The sequence below is a fragment of the Apium graveolens genome, chromosome 8, assembly GCF_009905375.1.
Source record: "Apium graveolens cultivar Ventura chromosome 8, ASM990537v1, whole genome shotgun sequence".
Taxonomy (NCBI): domain Eukaryota; kingdom Viridiplantae; phylum Streptophyta; class Magnoliopsida; order Apiales; family Apiaceae; genus Apium; species Apium graveolens.
In genome coordinates, this window is record NC_133654.1 from 117865853 (window position 1) to 117885384 (window position 19532).

The 19532-nt window shown below is 36.5% G+C and overlaps 4 protein-coding genes across 4 annotated transcripts; 3 read left to right on the forward strand and 1 right to left on the reverse strand.

The window, feature by feature from the left end:
• Positions 1 to 1880: 1880 nt before the first annotated feature.
• Positions 1881 to 2651, forward strand: LOC141679921 (uncharacterized). Its single transcript, XM_074486282.1, has one exon. The coding sequence runs from the start codon at positions 1881 to 1883 to the stop codon at positions 2649 to 2651; it is 771 nt and encodes a 256-aa protein (XP_074342383.1).
• Positions 2652 to 3046: 395 nt separating this feature from the next.
• Positions 3047 to 4336, forward strand: LOC141679922 (uncharacterized). Its single transcript, XM_074486283.1, has one exon. The coding sequence runs from the start codon at positions 3047 to 3049 to the stop codon at positions 4334 to 4336; it is 1290 nt and encodes a 429-aa protein (XP_074342384.1).
• A 3454-nt stretch (positions 4337 to 7790) lies between these two features.
• Positions 7791 to 9829, reverse strand: LOC141679924 (AP2-like ethylene-responsive transcription factor AIL5). The gene is made up of 8 exons (XM_074486284.1): positions 9591 to 9829; positions 9423 to 9505; positions 9282 to 9290; positions 9093 to 9181; positions 8922 to 8995; positions 8662 to 8712; positions 8457 to 8533; positions 7791 to 8356 (listed from the first exon to the last, which is right to left on the reverse strand). The coding sequence occupies exons 1-8, from the start codon at positions 9827 to 9829 to the stop codon at positions 7791 to 7793; spliced, it is 1188 nt and encodes a 395-aa protein (XP_074342385.1).
• A 2018-nt stretch (positions 9830 to 11847) lies between these two features.
• Positions 11848 to 15036, forward strand: LOC141678553 (uncharacterized). The gene is made up of 4 exons (XM_074484897.1): positions 11848 to 12093; positions 12925 to 13023; positions 13956 to 14493; positions 14595 to 15036. The coding sequence occupies exons 1-3, from the start codon at positions 12087 to 12089 to the stop codon at positions 14249 to 14251; spliced, it is 402 nt and encodes a 133-aa protein (XP_074340998.1). The 5' UTR covers positions 11848 to 12086; the 3' UTR covers positions 14252 to 14493; positions 14595 to 15036.
• Positions 15037 to 19532: the final 4496 nt, after the last annotated feature.

A 19532-nucleotide genomic window follows, 5' to 3' on the forward strand; every position in this document is an offset into this window, starting at 1 on the left:
TCTACTGTAAAATGCAATATAATTGATTCCGGTTTAAAAACAAATTTTATATTTGAATTTGGGTTGATTATCAAATAGGTCACTTAGTATATTGCAATGCATCAACGAAATTTTTGGTCTCTATTAATTCACTAATCAAATTATATGTTTCATTTTGTTAAATAATTTAAAAAACATCGATGGACAAAGACGAAACAACATTCTCATGGCTAGTCGGGCCTTAGAGGAGTCATTTTCAAACTACAGTAAAACCTCTGTAAATTAATACTCGATTAATTAATAATCTCTCTAAATTAATAATTTTGTCTGGTCCCGACTTGGGCCAGTTCAAAAAATGATCAATTTCGATAAGATAATAAGATAATAATTTTTTTGAAAACCCTGTATAAAAATATGGTCCCAATAAAATTATAAATTAATAATTCCCTTATATTCATAAAAATATAGCTATTAAATCTTTGTAAAATATGATTCAATTGTAGTTTGTTTTTTCATATAATTTAAATCAACATATAATTGTATTTTATGACTACACATACATTGAATACTTTCTATGTAAAATACAATGAATTAAATTAATTTATGTACTTTGAATTTTCCTAATATACATTGAATATTTTCTATGTAAAATACAATGAATTTAACTTATACACTACATGAACTTTGAATCTAATATATTATACATTACATTGACTTTCTAAATTCATATACATTGAATTAATTGAATTAAGTATAAAATATAAATTGTACAATTCATTTTATTTAAATTTATGTGAATAAAAATTTAATCAAAAGTTAATTTTGTTTGCTACCGAAAATTCTCTATAAATTAATAATTATTAATTTATCGATTAATTAATACCTCTCTAAATTAATAGAATTCTCCGGTCCTAACTATATTAATTTATAGAGGTTTTACTGTATACCCGCGTATATGATTTTCAGTTAGCTTTTGGGGTTATTCATATTGTTTTAACATTTTATTTTAACGAATATACCCGTCGATATGGATGCACCATCGATATGGCTGCAACAACATGAGGTTAAAGACTATGATACATCCACTTAGATATTAGGTCACCCACCTTAACGGAAAACGTTTATTTTAACATTGATTTTTAAAAAATTTAACGACATGATATATATTTTTACTTGAGTAATTTAAATGAGACCAAAATTTTTGCAGTGACTCGTTTGATATATTATAACGTATTAAGTAACTCATATGATAATTAATCTATTTGAATTTTTGTGAAAAAAAAAACATAAAATAGATTCTTAAATAATGTAAAATGGAGTCAATATTTGTGAAATATTTGTGGTCAACAAGTTTTTTATGAAGATTAAATATATCTCGTTCATTTTAACTTCGTTTTACAAGATTTAAAGATTCATTTTATGTAATTTTTTACAAAAATTTCAAATATACAACTTTTTCTATTATATTTTACTTAACACCGAAATATCTGAAATAAAAAAATTAAGTGTATAAGATTATCAGGGTAGTAGTCAAAAAATTGACGGTAATACTTAAAAAGCCAATTTTACATTGATATCATAGAAAATATATCTAAAGATTTTGAATAAAAATAATCAATATCAAAATTAATTTTGGACAATAATGACAGTTCTATTAGATAAGTGTTGAATGTGTATTCTGTTTTACCTACCAACTCAAGTTTGGTGGGAAGGAATGAAGGATTATAAAATGCATAATAGGTTCAACACCCATTTTTAGGTTATGTATGTTGTTATAAATATTACTAAATAATAAGATTATGGGTCTTGTCTTGTGACAAGTTTTTCTGTCTTGTCTTGTGACAAGTTTATTCATTATAACTATTTCGTTTACGAATATTTGTGGGTGCATAGTAAATCAAATGGCAAACACAACAACGAATCTGGAAGAACTATATGCGAGGCTTGCACTGGAGGAGGAAGAAAACGGTGGAGTTGTAGTGGGAGAGGAGGAGGTAAGGCCTAATAGGAAAACTTTTGTGTTGGTGGGTCGTTTTCTAACGGAGAAGAACGTAAACTTCAACGCCATGCAAAACGTTCTTGCTTCTTTATGGAGACCAAAAGAGGGAGTGGAAATACATGATTTGGGGGGACAACGATATTCGTTTGTGTTTTACCACAAACTTGATCTACAAAAGGTTTTGGATGGTGGACCGTGGACCTTTGAGCAGAGCCTGTTGGTGTCTCAGTGCTTACAGGAGAATGAGGAGCCGCATGGGGTAAATCTGAATAGGGTGGATATATGGGTTCAGATCTATGACCTTCCAAATGGGTTCATTTCTGAGAAGATTCTTCAGAGTATAGGGCAGTATATTGGTGTTTTTGTTAAAACAGACCCTGCAAGCACAAACGGAATGTGGAAAACATACGTTCGTATCAGAGTGTCTATAGATGTTGGCACGCCACTAAAAAGGAGAATGAAAATCAAGCGTACAGGAGGTGACTGGAGTTGGGTAAATTTTAAGTATGAGAGGCTAAGCACATTTTGTTTTGTATGTGGATTGCTTGGGCATTCTGAGAGGGACTGTGGCATTGTATACGCAAATCCTGATAAAGAGATTGATAGAGCTTACGGGACCTGGCTGAGGGCTCCAAATAAGAATGTGAGGAACCAAAATATTGGTGCTAAATGACTACGAAGTGGAAATGAGGATGACAATGCCTGGGGAACATCGGAGAACAAAGCAAACTCGGCACATACGAATCACGACGGCGATGGTAGGGGGGTGGCGAAGTTCATGGAAGTTGATGGGATTGTACGCGAGATATCAGGAGAGAATGGGGGGATTTTGGTTACTACGCGAGTTAATAGGAAAGATATGATAGATGCTGCAAATCAGGAGGAGGAAAATAAGGGAGCAAAGGAGGTTGACAATATTACGACTATTTTTGAATCCAAACGAAGGCGGGTAGAAAATGTACAAAATAAGGAAGGGGATATACAAGATGTATGCAGTGAACAGATTTTGATTGATGGGCCAAAAAACGGACAAATGGTGGGACCTGTTGTACAGGCCCACCTAGAGCAATGAGTTTAATAGCTTGGAACTGTCGTGGGCTGGGCTCCCCACGTACAGTTCGTTTCCTGCGGGAAATAACACAACAAATAAAGCCCAGCTTTATTTTCCTTTCTGAAACTTTAGCTAAGAAAAGTAGAGTAATTGAGGTTTGTAAAACAATAAATTATGCTGGATGTTGGGTTGTGGAATCACAGGGACAGAGTGGGGGTTTGGCGTTGATATGGAAGAATGAAGGAAGCTGTACATTGAGGGAGAGCAACACTCACTTTATTGACTTTGAAGTGGAAAATGAGCAAGTTGGTCGTTGGAGGTACACTGGGTTCTATGGGTGTCCTGAATGGGGGAGAAAAAGGGAGTCGTGGAACGTACTTCGAACCCTAGCTGAGAAGTCAAATCTCCCATGGTGTGTTATTGGAGACTTCAATAATTTGATGTATGCTAATGAGAAACGTGGAGGGCCAGAGTACCCGAGAAGTATGTTAACAGGTTTTGTGGAAACGTTAATGGAGTGTAACTTGATGGACTTGGGCTTTACTGGAGAAAGGTACACATGGGAAAAGTCTAGAGGGACAAGTCACTGGGTTCAAGAACGGTTAGATCGGGGTGTTGCAACTCAGGCATGGAGTGATTTGTTTCCAGATGCTGAAATAAAAGTGTTGGAAGTGGCTCCGTCGGATCATTTACCGTTGAACTTGCAATTGAATAGACAAGTATACATGCCAAAAGCTAAACGTTTTCGATTTGAAAACGTTTGGATTAAGGAAAAGGACTGTTTGCAGTTGATAAAGAATAGTTGGGCTAGTACAGAGGGTGAGACAATAATGAGTCGAATTCAGTTGTGCTGTATTAAATTGGAGGAGTGGGGTGGAGGAGTGAAACAGGAGTTTAGAGATAAGCTGGCTAATTGCAAGAAGAGATTACGGCAACTGAGAACCAGAAGAGACATGCAGGGGGCTATTATGTATAAAACAGCGAGATGGGAGTATTTGAATCTCTTGGAAAAACAGGAAATTTACTGGAAGCAGCGTGCAAAACAGTTCTGGCTGCGTGAGGGTGATCAAAACACCCGTTTTTTCCATAAATATGCAGCTACTCGGAAAAGAGCTAATACAATTCAGCGAATTCAGAATAGTGAGGGGGAATGGAAAGAAACAATAGGTGAAATCCAGGATGTGATCACGGAATATTTCTCAGGTTTATTCCAGAGCGAAGGTAATGATGGGGACCTGTCCCAAGGGGAAAAGGTGAAGGAAGTAACAGATGAGGAAAACGAGGGACTAATTGCTGAAGTAACATAGGAGGAGGTTAAGAGTGCTGTGTCATCGATGCATCCGGATAAATCTCCTGGGCCTGATGGCCTAAATCCGGCATTTTTTCAAGTATTCTGGAATGTCGTGGGGAATGATGTCGTTGAATTTTGTAAGTGTTTTCTGCAAACAGGATACATTCCTATTGATGTAAATAAGACGCTGGTGTGTTTGATCCCGAAAGTTAAGGTGCCTACTAAAATGCAAGAACTACGTCCTATTTCTCTATGTAATGTCTTGGTCCGAATCTTGTCTAAAGTACTATCAAACAGACTGAAAACATGCTTGGGAAGGATAATTTCTGACAAACAAAGTGCATTCATTGAGGGGCGTTTGTTGACGGATAATGCATTGGTTGCGTTCGAAGTTAATCACTACATGAAACGCAAAACTCAAGGGAAGCATGGAATAGCAGGCCTCAAGATTGACATATCGAAAGCGTATGATCGATTGGAATGGCGTTTTATTGAGAGCATGATGAGAAAATTCGGGTTTAATGCAGTTTGGATTGATCGAATAATGTCTTATATTCGTTCAGTTTCATATAGCTTTTTACATAATGGGAGTGAATTTGGAGCTGTTACACCTAGGAGGGGAATAAGGCAGGGCGACCCGATTTCGCCATATATTTACATTATGTGCGCAGAAGGGTTGAGCGCGATTATCCGGCGAAATGAGGAGGTAGGTCTCCTACATGGATGTTCTATTGCTAGGGGAGCACCTACGATCTCTCACTTGCTTTTCGCGGACGACTGTTACTTTTTCTTTCGAGCAAATGCTCAGGAAGCCACTGTTATGAAGCGCATCTTGAGTAGATATGAGGAGCTCTCAGGACAGGTGGTGAACTACAATAAATCAACGGTTATTTTCTCACCAAATACAAGTGAGTCTGATAGAAGTGATGTTTGTACACAATTACAAGTTGGTGAAGTCAGTGATCCTGGAACGTACCTTGGGATGCCTATGAGAATTGGTCGAGATAAAACTGCAAAGTTCAAATTTCTGGTGGACAGGGTTGAGCAGAAGCTCCAGACGTGGACAAATCGAACAATTTCTAAGGCGGGTAAAATCACATTACTGAAAACTGCAGCACAGGTTATTCCTAATTTTTGGATGGGGCTGTTGCTGATTCCGGGAGAAATATGTGATGCAATAGAAAAGAAGATGAATGCTTACTGGTGGTCAAATGGTAGGTCAGGTGGTGGCATAAAATGGATGGCGTGGGATAAGTTGTGTGAGGCAAAAGAAGGAGGGGGTTTGGGTTTTAAAAAGCTGAAGGAGTTTAATGTGGCGATGCTGGCCAAGCAAGGGTGGAGGCTGCTAAATAATACAAATCCTTTGGTTACAGAATTAATGCGAGCTAAGTATTACCCGCAAGGAGATTTCTTAAGTGCTAAAGTTGGGCAAAATCCGAGTTTTGTGTGGAGGAGTATTATGGAAGCACAGAGCGTGATTAAACAAGGGTGTCGTCGGAGGATTGGAGACGGTAAAAGTACTCGAGTGTGGGAAATTCCATGGTTGCCATGCTTGACAAATGGGTACATGACGACTGATATGCCTGCTGAGCTGAAAGATATTAAAGTTAGTGGTTTGATGGAGGATAGTCAGAAGGCGCGGGATGAGGATGTAATTAATGATATATGTAATACTAGAGATAGTGATCTTATTCGTAAAATTCCTATACCAAGTTTCGCTAAGAGTGACTCATGGTTTTGGATACTTGAGGACAAAGGAGACTTCACTGTGCGTAGCTGCTACAGACGAATTAGGGGAGAGAAGGAATATAATGAGAAAGGATTTTGGAAGAAGCTATGGGCGCTGAGGTTACCAGGAAAGGTTACAAATTTTCTCTGGCGTGTGTGGTGCAATACTCTTCCTACAGCGGAGGCATTGCACAGTAAACGTGTTCCTGTTGATATGATATGTACTTGGTGCCAAAATCATGTTGAAAGTGCTATTCATGTATTGTTTGAATGTGAATTTGCACAGGAGATATGGATGACTACGGGGCTAAATAATATGACTGCAGTGTTACCACAAGATACTGTCAAGACGATTTTGCAGAGAGTCTTTGATACGTATAATAAAGATAAATGTGCTCAAGTGGGGATCTTATGTTGGGGTTTGTGGTATCGTCGTAATCAGTGGGTCTGGGAAAGAGTAACACAGTCAGCTTTTGGTATGAAATCCATGGTGTTTAACACGTTGGCTGAATGGAAGAAGGCGAGAGAGGAGGGGGAGACAAGCCGAGCACAACAGCAACTGGGTGACAGGGTATGGAGTAAACCGCCAGTGGGATGGACTAAAATAAATGTCGATGCTGCATGTAAACATGGTGCAGGATTTATTGGGGTGGGATGTGTGGCTCGAGATACAACAGGTGCGTTTATACGAGCACGAAGCAATGTCATACGAGGAGATATGAGTCCACAAATGGCTGAAGCTGTAAGTCTGCAGGAGGCTTTGTTATGGGCAAAAGCATGGGGAGGCAATAGGTGTGTTTTCGAGTCTGACTCCAAGCTGCTGGTTGAGGCAGTGAATGGCAGCATGGGAAAATCTTATTTTCACACAATTGTTAGTGAATGTCGTGAAATAATTAAACACTTTGAGGAGGTGTTAGTAGTTTTCGTGCATAGATCTGCGAATATGATTGCTCATACGCTAGCAAGGGCAACGTATTCTACGTCAGGTCTGCAGGAGTGGGTGCATACCCCTCCGGAGTATATTACCTGTAATATCTTTTCTGAGCAGTTTTAATATATGCAAGTGCTTATTTTCAAAAAAAATAAAAATAAATATTACTAAATAAATACACCGTTCTGAATTGCATGTTACAACTTACAAGTTACCTCATCTTAGAATGAGTAATAAATGTTACCTGGAATATCCTAATCCTGGGAACCGGGGCCTGGGGTGGAATGCTAGTTCGTCTGTGAAATGCGTAGCATACCACCGGCTAAAATCGACCACTTTATGAGAAGCGGTTATTCTTATCATTCTACTACCTAAAATGGGTTTATTCTTGCCACTCTTTCGGTAAAGTAGTGAGAGCTCAGTTGTCTGTCTGCAATTTTGTCAAGGTAAATTAGCATCAACATCGAATTCGATCGAGCAAGCAAGCCCCCGAGTCTGCTAATTCCGGCACAACCAATTCAGGCCACATAATTGTACGCATCTTCTTTTTTTTTTTGTTGACAAGATATTAGCATCAATAATAATTATGATAATTGTAATATAAAGTATAGGAAACTAAATATTTGTCAAATTACAGCAACATATAAGCTGATTTATGCAATAAAAGAGTAACATCCAAAGTCGCAATTGAGATACTGATTTATATTATATTCTTTATTTCCAATGAAGTATGTTGTTATGATGATGTTGATGATACTCCTACTCCAACCTTAAATTGTTAGTTTTCCGTGTAAATGAGTCGGTGTGCCACTCAGTTCCACCTTGCCCTCACTGTGGTGGTGTTTAATAATGGCAATGCCATTTCCTCTTTAGCCTCCAAGCCACTTGAAGGAATCTCATACGGAGAATTCTCGATTCCCCTGAAACTAACGATTCCTCCAAATTCATGTTCATGTAACTGGTATTTTCGGCCAACAGGGCTTTCATCGTTTGAATTCTTCTCCACAAGATCTTTAAACACTGATGATCTGAGGAGGAGGCTGAGTGCAGTTGGTGATGACTTGTTGTTAGGACCAGCAGGCATTATTGTTTCAAAAAGCTCTTGCTTTGGGGGAATTCCCATACCAAATGTGAAAGAATTTGGAGTAAAAGATAATTCAGATTCCTTGATGGGATCAAGTGTTGAGGAGGAGGAGGATGCTGCTGTTAATGCTTGAGGATCTGATGAAGTTCTTGGATCCTGACAAGTAAGTGAATTGGCACCTGAAGTTCTGAGCCATCTTATGTAGGTGCTCAAGTCAAAATTTGTCACAGCATTGATTCCTCTATACTCAATTGCTGCAATATCATAAGCATGGGCAGCCTCTTCTTGAGTACCTGCAACAAAATTATTCTATTATCTCAGAACTAGAATATTAAGCACTCTTCATCCTTGTTCCTGTCATTCAGTTGTTAAACTTGGTTGTTTTCAACTTACTGTAAGTGCCAAGGTACAGATACTTGTTTCCAAACACCCTTCCGATTCGTGCTTCCCATCTACCATTGTGATGGTGCCTGCAGTTTTACAGATATGTGAAATGTATTACATTCTTAGAGCAATCTCATATGTCTACTTTTATTCAAAAAGTAAGCATATATTGTATGGCTTTACCGTTAAATGTTCAAATTTATGTTCAACTCACCTTGCAACTCCTCTGTATTTGGATACACCTCTTGAGAAACCACTGCTTCTCCTGATGAGCAGTTTTTTAATGCCATTAAGTTTTTTGTTTTTTAAAATGTGCTATCACTAACAATATAGGGTCCAAGTCTCGGTGGAGATAAGAATGTGCGTGTCGGTATTTAACTAGTATCTTGTAAAATTTAATTAAACTTGTCCAAAATAAAAGTATAGGCAATATATATATATATATATATATATATATATATATGCTTCAAATACCTTCTTAGTGAGGCCAGATACTCCTCTTTTGTTAAACTTGCCATGATCTCAATTTCTTTTTCATAGTCAGAAACCTGAAAATGAAGAAAAATTTACAAACATTTCTAATATAGATCATAGACACCACTGTGTTCCCTACTAAATATAGTAATTCTTATGTCACAAGTGTACCGGAAAATTTGTAAGTATTGATGTTCCCCAGTACTTGATGGCAGCCAAGTCATAAGATCTTGCTGCAGATTCTTCTTCATCATAAGCCCCTGATAAAAGAGATAAAAAAAAAAAACAAACATACAACTCAGTTGAATTTATCCAAATCTAATTGCTTATATAGAGAAAAGTGAAATATGTTCTACTCACCAAGGTAGACTGTTCCATGCCAAATTTAAAAAACGCCGCCATGGGAAAAATGAAAAAACAAATGCACGTTAGCAATCAATACTATAGTTATCTGACACAATTACAAATATTTGTGCGTGGGTGATAATACAATTATCTTACCTTGTTTACCCTTCTTTCTCTGCGTTACATTCCATGAACCTTTGTCCCACAAATGAGCTTCATATCTTCCAGTCCACCTATGTCTGTGACAAAAACAAAACAAAACATCTATTTAGCACAAAATTAGGATGCAAACAATTTATATGTGTGTATCAAATCAAATTAGACCTGCTGACACCGCGGAATCTTGAACTTCTCTTGACAGTAGTAGTTGCAGCAGCAGCAGCAGCAGTTGGTGGATCAGCCAGCGGTAGCCCTGGTGGCTTACCTTGTTGTTCAGCACCTTGAGCCAGCGAAGGAGATCTTCGTCGTCTTTTAACACACTTGGTCGTCAAAATATCAGTTTCCACATTGCACAAGCTCCTGCTTCCACTGCCTAGTTCAGGTTTTATCAAGTTCATCTCCATTGTTCTGATATATATATATATATATATCACAATGTTATCTAACAGCCTAATCAAGATGACCAAGGAACTAAATGGTTTGGTTAGGTAGCTCCAGAAACTGCGTTATAAATATAAAAAAACTTGGTTTTTGTTTTTTAGCCAGATGTGAAAAAAAAACTGGACAAAGTAGTTATCGATATTTACAAGTGCCCAGGTTGATGATATTGTTTCACTTGTACTTCCAGCTACGAGAGGTATATGTGGAGTCGAATAGAATTGCATGTTTAAAATTAAATTATCTGGCTTTTAGATATCATCGTCTCCGATCGTCTTTCTTGATATTCTTAACCTTCAAATCAAGCAGTTACATAACATAACATCTTTTAGATATGATCGTTATCATTGTCTTCATCCTGATAATGCCATTATCTGCTTCTGAAAATTAGCTCGACTCAGTGTCAGTGCACAAGTAACAAGTCAATTCAGATATAAATATTGCGTGAGCAATGATAAATTTATTATTATCCCATGTAATAAGCTGTACAAAAGTTCAAATTTGACAATATTAATAATCAATCGCCATAAAGAGACGAGAAACCCAGGTCTCTGCAAATATTGAAGCTGACAAACTAGATTTTGGAATCATCATGTGCAAGAAGCTCAAAAATCCTTTGGATTTTGTTTTGTGGGAAAATAATGGCAATTCGAACATCCTATATGGAACAATAAGCAACAAATCGTAGGTTAACATGATCTTATTGTGGTTTAGCATGTTTCATAGGATTCTACGTCGATGAACCGTTCATGTTTGAAGCTTAGTTGTTTCAATTATGTGGTGTGCTTCATGTTTGTTTGTGGGATAAAGATAAGAGTTGAAGTAACTACAGCGATGGTGTTAACAATGCAGTTGATACTTGATACCTTTTCTCTCTATCAATTGATGCAGTTGATACTTATTTAGCCATCTCTTGGTCTTATTTCTATTTTTTAAAAATATTCGTAAAAATACGGCAATCAAAATCAACCCCATATACAACTAGTTGCATCAAGTTTTTCTGATTGAATTTGAGGTTGCATGAATTTGAAGAAACTCGTCGAGATTACCTCTAGTTGCCAAAAAAATCTACTGTAATATCCCGACTTTTCGAATTATTAATTCTAATTGAAGCTAATACACAATGCTATTTATTGATTAAATTTTTATTACAATATGCCTTTTACAAAAGCTCAGGTAATCCAAAGCTCAATCAACTCAAATTCTAAGTTCTAGAATTTTAATTATATCCGACTAGGTCTTAAACCGAAACTGAAATTTGTAAGTACTGAGTTATACAACCCCATCAATAAACCAATTGATTCAACTAACTAATAGGGTCAAGTAACATATACACATATAACAAAATATAATAATTTATTTGATACGATATACCAAATAAAAATTTCGATAAATTTTCATATTCTTATTCAATACATATTATGCAAATAATCACATAACAACAATAATCTGAAACCTATAATTCAGGTCACGATCACTACAACCCGGAGATAACGGTTCTTAGTTTTCAAAAAATTGTCACCACAAGCCGAGTCCTAAATTCTTATTCTTATTTTAACAAAACATGACATAAATCTATTTACATCATTCCAAAAATTATTTATATCATCCATCAAATTACAAACCATAAGCACATTTACAATTACAAATTAAAGAGAAGGAAATAAAAAAAATTAAATTGAACATGAACTTATTTTAAGATTATGATTATATACATGTAAATTTAAAGCATACCATATCATAAGATTATAATTTTTCATTTAAGATACTTTGTACATTTGTCTCGCCAATCAGCCAAAGATGAATATCTGTTTGTCCATCTTAAAAGATAATATTTGAATCAATAAAATTATAATCGAGGAACTAATGAATCAATATTTTCATAATTAAAAAAAAAAATTCAAACTCATCAACCTTCCACATGCACTAATTTCAGCTTTAGGCCACTCCTCAAACTTGTCATATCCTTTCTCCTTATCCTTCTTCCTCTTCTCCTCATCTTCATCCTTTTAAAATATATAAGTTTCATAGCAACACCTCAATAGTTGATAAAAAATCAAGTGCTCTTTATTACGTATTTCAATAGTTGCATTCTGGAATCTGTCCAACAACAACTCTGGTACTCTCAAACTAACAACAGGTGTTTGTATGTGGTTGTTCCATATTCAAAGCACCAATCTTTAATATGCCTAGTTGTGCTATAGTTCATACTTCTATTTGACTATGCGAGGTATGTATTGAATTTGAGGAAATTTGGCATGTAATGAATTTGAGGAAATTTGTAATTTACTATCAACACAAGTACAATCTTCAAAGACTCATTGCACATGAAAATTTCAGTATTTGGAGTAACATGAAAATTTTCCATGTCTCCATTCACAAAATCTTCCAGCTCTTTGAATTTATGCATAAACTTTCTGTCATTTTTGTACATGTAGCTTTCATTTTTAAGAGCCCTAAATTGCTGAGCTTGAAAATCCTCCATATGCTCACGAACGCCCCATAAAGATCCTTCTGAAGTATCAACCTCATGCCTCCTTCACGTTGCTTTGGTTTCTCTTCATACTAAGTGATGTACTTAACGAATATACGAGAATAATATTTAAGGAAGTCCTTTATTTATTCAATTATCCAACCTTTACAAATGAGTCTTAGTTCCCTTTTTATAGGAAAGCTTATGTGGTTTTTTCTAGTACAATTGGGCCTAGTGGGCATTTAACTAAATACTATCTATCAATTACAATAAAATTATCTTGGGCCTTCTTCTTGAGTCCTTGGTCCAACATTTCCTCCCACTATTTTGGGCAATATATTTAGATTTGCTTTGGATATCTTGGGTTTTGAAAATTTGGAAAAGAAAGATAAAATATAAATATGATCAAAGTTAGTGAAGAATTAAAATAAAAGGTAAAATAACAAATAAAAATAAGAGTAGGATATGCTTTGTTGCACTTATTTACGCTATTGCCCTTATCACTTTGCACAGTTATTTTTTGCTTTTCTCTCTTTCTCTTTGTTTTCTCTTTTTTTTTATATAACCACTTGTTTTTTGTTTTCCCAGTGTATTTGATTGGGCCGTGGCTGTTTGAATTCTCCTTCTACTATCAAAAGAAAGCAGCGCTCCGGAGCAGTCCATTTCTCTTCTTTCACAACCGAATTTGTAAGTTATCTCCGCCTCTCTTTTTCCTTTCTTTGCCTTTTAAAGTTGTTGTCTTTTTATTTGTTTTTTTGTTTTCGTTCTTGCGATCTTGTTGAGTGTGAATGGAATTCAGATAGAGAGAATGAGATCGTCTTCTAAATGGACTGTTTCCAACCGTGATCCTGGTAAGAGACCACTTGAGGAGGGTGATCAGAATCCTTTTTAAACTTGAATGGTTTAGAGATACCTGATTTGAACGAGGATGAGTTTTTAGCAGGAATTCCCGAAGGCCCCCAACCTTCGCCGCCTTTGAGTCCATGAATCTTGAGACTTAGGGATCAGATTTTAGAGGAAAGCTTTCGTTGGGGGAGGGAAGAGTTCTCGGACAAACCCAACCACAATTACCTCAGTCATTACATAAATAAGGAACTTCCATTGAGTAAATTGAAAAACTATGTAGATTTGGATAATGAATATCGATACTGGGTCCCGTCTATTAATGATCGTGTTTGGATGATGCCTGAGTATGGTATGCACGGGATCCCGATGCTTTTGTTTCACTTCGGACTACGGTTGCCTATGCATCCATTTCACTTGGCGATGTATGAGGCTATAGGGCGTGGGATTGGTCAACTAGCGCCCAACTCCATTGCTCAGCTTAGTGGCTTCGTCGCCTTGTGTTGTGACATGAACAGGGTCCCTTCGATTACGTTATTTTTTCTCAATATCCGGGCTACTTGGATGAGTTTCATGGGACGAGGTCGATATATACTCATCTGCAACTAAAAGATCTTAAGTTCTTAGAGATGCACGACTGTAAGGGGAACGGGCTTGATAAATTTTAATTAGCATGCCTTTAACAGGATAAAACACACACACACACACCTTCTTTTTTTGCTTGGTGATTTATTTTGTGGCCTAATCGATCTTCCTATTTTTCTCTCTTGTTGCAGTTGCGGGGACTTCTCTAAAGAGGAACTTAAAAAACGAAATTCGGAACAAAATGGACAAAGCGATGTTATTGTTAGTGAAGAGGTCTGCGAGAGGTGTTGTCGTGGCTTCAAAGTCTGGGACTGGTCCTTCGAAGGCTAATCACTCTGCGCATATCGAGCTTTTGGATGATCGTGGGGAGAAGGTGGTTGAAGATGCAGGAAAAGTGGTTGCTGATGGTGATCCTGTGGGAGTCAATCTTGTAAGCGACATTATCGAGAGGTGGACAGAGATTAAATTGGCGGGCCTGATGAAGTAACTGGTGGAGTTAACAAGACTTTGACATTGGTCGAAAATCGTGTGTTGATGGCTAACATAGTCGACCTCCACGATCGACAAGAAGCTGTTCGGGTCGAGATTCAGCCTTCGGAGCGCTGGACCGGTGGGTCGGCGGTCCCTCTGAGAGCTTTTAAAATTTTCAATATCCCTCAAGACAACGTGGCTTATGATGGTAGGCGTCGTGATGAGATTTTGGACAGATGCAAAGGGCGAGCTGGCCGGGTAAGACTCTTTACTTTCCCTTGTTTGTTTTTTATTTTCTTCATTTGTTCATCATAATAATTTATTATAATTATTTATTTTGTTTTCTCCTTTTTTGTCAGTTGCCTGCTGATTTGATGCACATCTTGGAGGAGTTTTAGTCTGATGACGATTGTGAGGCTCAATCTAAGTTGGAGGCTGAGATTTTGATTCTTAAGGCGGAGAAAAAGAAGTTTAGCTTGAGTTACGCTGAGGTAGAAAGACGGGCAGGTGACCAGGTGAATGCAAATTCTGCCTTATCGAAGCGAATCGGGGAGATGGAAATTTCCGAATAGTCGCTTACTAATAAGGTGGCAGATCTCGAGGCCCGGCTTCGCGAGATAGAGAAGGATCGTGATGATGAAAAAACTAAATATAAGGGTTTGGAGCGTCATATCGACGGTATGAATGGATCCTATAAGTTAATTGTTGAAGAAAATGAGCAACTGAAGATGGAAGTACAGAAGGGGGTGGAAGATATTACTAATGTGCTGGGCGACGGCTACGGTCGCTGCTTAACCAGGCTATCATAGACTGGCATAAATGTCACCAGGCATTCTTTCAAAGAATAAATCCAAGATTTTGCTTTAGCCAATGCAGCACCTCGAGACCTTCCACCCAAAACTGAGGCGTGAAGGTGGGGTATGCCCCATGTTCATTGTAATAGCTTTAAGTTGGAATTACTGTTTTTCTTTGGATGACGAATTGGTTATTTTTCTCGTACTTTGATTTTTGTGCTGGTGGTTAATTTTCTTTTAAAGATTCGTAGGCGTCGTATCATTGATGCTTTTTTATTTTAAGGTGGTTCTTCCTTCGAGAACTTGCAAGTGTTGTATTTTTCAAATGTTTTCTTTTTCTCTCTCTTCTTATCCTTTTTTTAGTTGTTGTATGCTTGAGCGTGGAATGCTTTGCTTGCATATGAGTTGGGTTTGAAGTGTTCTCCATATTGAGTTTTTGGTAGGTTATTTTATTCTTGGAAGTTTAATAAAGCACTTTCATACACAAATGATTGTCACTTTGGACTTGCCACGTATAAATCAGTCGTAGAAATAAGTATTTATTGGATTTTAACAATGTGGTGTAATAAATTACTTTTGTAATGTTCCCAAGTGGTGAGGTTTGGCTTATATATGAGAGCTATCATTGTTGTTAATTTGGTTAACATTTTCCTTTTTTTGGGAAATAAGTTCGTGTGACTGTCAATTCTGGAATTAACATTCGATGTAGCGGCCATTTGGTGATCGGCATTTATGTATAAATAGCTTTATTGAGCATCTACCGATTGTGGCTTAATTTTATTGTGAGGAAAAATATAGAATGGATAACTGTTGAAGTTTCCAAATTAATAATTTAGTTGACCCTCGATGGGGGTCTTATAACGACCCTCATTGCATCGAGGGTAGATTTCCAATAATAGATAATGTCTTTACATGCTTCAGAGTTAACATAAATAAGGAAAGTTACTGGTATAACTTCTTGAGGTGGATGTCATTCCACGCATTCTTGATTGGCCGGTCGTCGAGATGTGCCAGCTCATAAGTAGTCGAGCTTATAACTTTGGTCATTTGTAAGGGCCTTCGCACGAGGGCTGGAGCTTCCCTATTGTGGTTGGTTGCGAGGCTGCAGTTTCTCGGAGCACAAGGTCATTGACCTTGAGTACTTTGGTCTACACTTTCTTGTTGAAATATTTGGCGGTTTTTTCTTGATATGCTATCATCCGAAGTTTTGAATCTTCCCTGACCTCTTCAAGTAAATCATTGTGAAATTTGAGGCCTTCGATCGACAAGGCATGGTTGAAGGATTCAACCCGTGGGGAGTGAAAGAGATATGTCCTAAGTCCAATCATGTATGAGGATTTAGGAATAACTTTTTATGTAATCTGTTTTGATTTCATTGATATTAATAAAAGACTTGTTTTGTTTTTATTACGGGCTCTATCTATTTAAGTGTTTAAATAAGATATACCATAGTTTAGAGTAAAGCTTTTTATGGATTATGATGAGATCATAATAGTGAGACCTAAAAGATGATAACTCTAAACTTAAATAGTCCCTGGTCATAGGATTACTAACTGGTAATTAATAAAACGCAAAGATCGGTACATACTATGCTTGCTTCATTATGAAGGATGTCTGTTCTCATAGATATTTGTGTGGTGACACTATAGCTAGTATGTAGGTGCTTATTATAGAATAAGTTCACTGAACATGACTCGCACAGCGGAACAACTGATGGAGTTCACTCATGTGTCAGCAGTTGTTCACAAAGTGATAGTTGTACAAGTATCCTTAGACTTGAGGTCATCATAGTCATCTTGTGTACACTGAACTATGCTTTGGTTTAGTTCTTAGTCTCCAGGGACAATTATTAGGGCTCTATTGGGTATAGGAATTTATACACGAAGATAGTGTATGATCAATAAAGGATCTACCCCTTCCAGTGAAGGAAGAGAATGTTTAAGGCTGATCCACTTATGCTAGTTCATGAATCTCTGGCCAGAGTGAATGAAATTAGAAAGGAGTTTCTAATTTACATAGAACTGAGCATAGTAAATGGGAAAACAAATGATTAAATTAGATAGGCTTGACACAAGATCCATGCCTTGTATTTAATCACAACATTGGAGGGTAGAAGGGGTTAATTGTACGGTAACTGTTCACTGAATAGGTTCTTGGTATTCTAAGCAGTGAATTCGTATTATCCGGATAGTCGCGATATGCTGAGAAGTATCCCTCACGATGTAGAATAAATATGATTAATTGATTAATCATATTTAATAAATTAGAGAATTTATATAAATAATGATAAAATAGGTTTATTATTATTTATTTCTACTACCGGCTTAATATTGAACCTATAGGGTCACACCATAAAAGAGAATGATTTAATGGTGGAGGAATTAATTAATAATGGCTAATAATTATTTATTTATGAAATAAATAATTAATTGGTAAATTTAATAATTTATTAAATGAGATTTAATTGATTATAAATTAGTTAAGAAAATTTCTTAACATTATTAATTAAGAATTTAATTTTTGGAAATTAAATCAAGAGAGAGAATTATTTCTAAAGTGTTTAGAAAAAGGATTAATAATTAAAAGATGTTTTAATTATTAATGTGAATAATAAAGGGTTAATAATAATAATATTTTATGGGAAAATTTCTGCTGAAAATTTTGCCTATAAATATACTATTATAAACCCTATTTTATTCTAACCCAAAATTTTTAGAAAAACCTAATTTTCTCCACCTCTTCCTCCTCCTTAGCATCGTTTTCTTGGTGGATACCGGTGGAGTGCTTCACGTTTGAGGAGCAGCTGCTAAGGATCGCCGATCGTTGCTTTAGGATCGCTATTAAAGGTTAGTAATCGATTCATATGTTTTAATCACGATTTATATGCTTTTATTTGGATTTTATATGTGTAAAAGAGTTTTGCCATGCTTCCGCTGCGATTAAAATCCAACATTGGTATCAGAGCATAGGTTGTATGCATATAGATCTGTGGTAAAAATTTCAGAATTTTATGTGCTTGTATGAATTAATTATGATTTTTACAAGTTATATTATGGATTAATTATGACTGATAAGAAATCATTTCTCAGAAGAATTTTGAATGTTGATCTGGGTTCTACAAGTATTGTAGATCGTCTGGGTATTTTTCTTATAATTTTATAATGTATAGATTATTTATCATGAACTTTTGAAGTTGTTGCAATTAAATTCGTAATTAAATAATCATATATATATATATTTATATAAATTGTTAGTATGTATATATATATACATCTGTTGTTGTACTGAATGGTGCACGGAGAAAAGGACGGTTGTCTGTAACAGCACGGCGATCGAGAAAAAAAAGGCGGCGACTGACGTAAACAGGGGAAGGACCGCGCGACTGGCGCGCGCGCGTGGGGCTCAAGCGCTGGTGGGCCACGCGCGGCGCGTGTCAGACACGCGCTGGTCAAGCAGTGCTGACGTCATGCTGACGTCATCAGATGACGTCATGCTGACGTCAGCGTAGGGTTTTGGGCGCGTGAGGCGCGTGGGCGGCGGTGTGACACGCGCCTGACAGCGCGTGTGCGCGTGACGACGCGTGGGTTACCTTTCCGGGGCGCGTGATGGCGCGTGCGAGCTCAGAATTGGGTATTTTTGGTGCCGTTGGATTCGTCTTTTCGAGACGCTTCTAATGGTATATTATATGATATTTTATGAAATTGTTTCGAACTGTTTATAGCTAACAGAAGTGTTTTAAAGCTGTTTTTGACTGTTTTAATAGCTTTTAAATGCTTCATGTGATACATAGAAATGTATAATGCTTAGACCAATATGCTGAATGATGTAACATGCCTACCTTGATGTTTATTCATGTTTATATATGTGATATATGCTTAGTTTATCATGCGATGATAGATTTAGGTGAACTTAAATGAATATAAGGCGTTTGTTAGACAATCTAGTATAGTGAAATTGTTTCATAACCTTAATAATAATATTATGAATACAATCATGAGATTCTTGTGTTTATGAAACACGTAATTGAATATGAATTTTCAATATGAGAGAAAGGATGATTCTGTCAACAACAGATTTCTATCTGTAAGAAAGGGTTATTAAGTGACGCCTCTTGACAATGCTCCACCCGATCTGGGAATCATCTGATTATTGATTATTGATTTGAAATATTTAATTTAAAAGGAAGAATCTCTTTATAATATGATTATGATTGTAAAGTAATATAATCCCTCTAAATTTAAATAATATCAAGTAGTAATTGGCCAATGATACAACGGGCTTGTGTCGGTCATAGCCTTCCAACATGATAGAAAGTAGTTCTTATTTTTAAATCATTGTCGGTTCGTGCTACAGCCGAGGGCTTTGATTTTGAAATAAGAAATACTTGTCTATTACACAGAGATGTGTACATTGAATTAGAATCTAAAGGTCGGTACGTGCCACAGCCGTGGGCCGTTGGAGACTGATTCAATTGTACGGAATGTTGGGTTAGACTTGACTTAG

Excerpts from the sequence above, each read along its gene's own strand:
- LOC141679921 (XM_074486282.1), top strand. The coding sequence starts at position 1,881 with ATGGCAAACACAACAACGAATCTGGAAGAACTATATGCGAGGCTTGCA.
- LOC141679924 (XM_074486284.1), bottom strand. The coding sequence starts at position 9,829 with ATGGAGATGAACTTGATAAAACCTGAACTAGGCAGTGGAAGCAGGAGC. Across the intron at positions 8,713-8,921 it reads TATCTGGCCTCACTAAGAAG|GAGAAGCAGTGGTTTCTCAA; the intron begins GTATTTGAAGCA and ends ACTGCTCATCAG. Across the intron at positions 8,357-8,456 it reads TCTGTACCTTGGCACTTACA|GTACTCAAGAAGAGGCTGCC; the intron begins GTAAGTTGAAAA and ends ATTTTGTTGCAG.
- LOC141678553 (XM_074484897.1), top strand. Across the intron at positions 13,024-13,955 it reads CTTCTTTCACAACCGAATTT|TTGCGGGGACTTCTCTAAAG; the intron begins GTAAGTTATCTC and ends CTCTTGTTGCAG.
- LOC141679922 (XM_074486283.1), top strand. The coding sequence starts at position 3,047 with ATGAGTTTAATAGCTTGGAACTGTCGTGGGCTGGGCTCCCCACGTACA.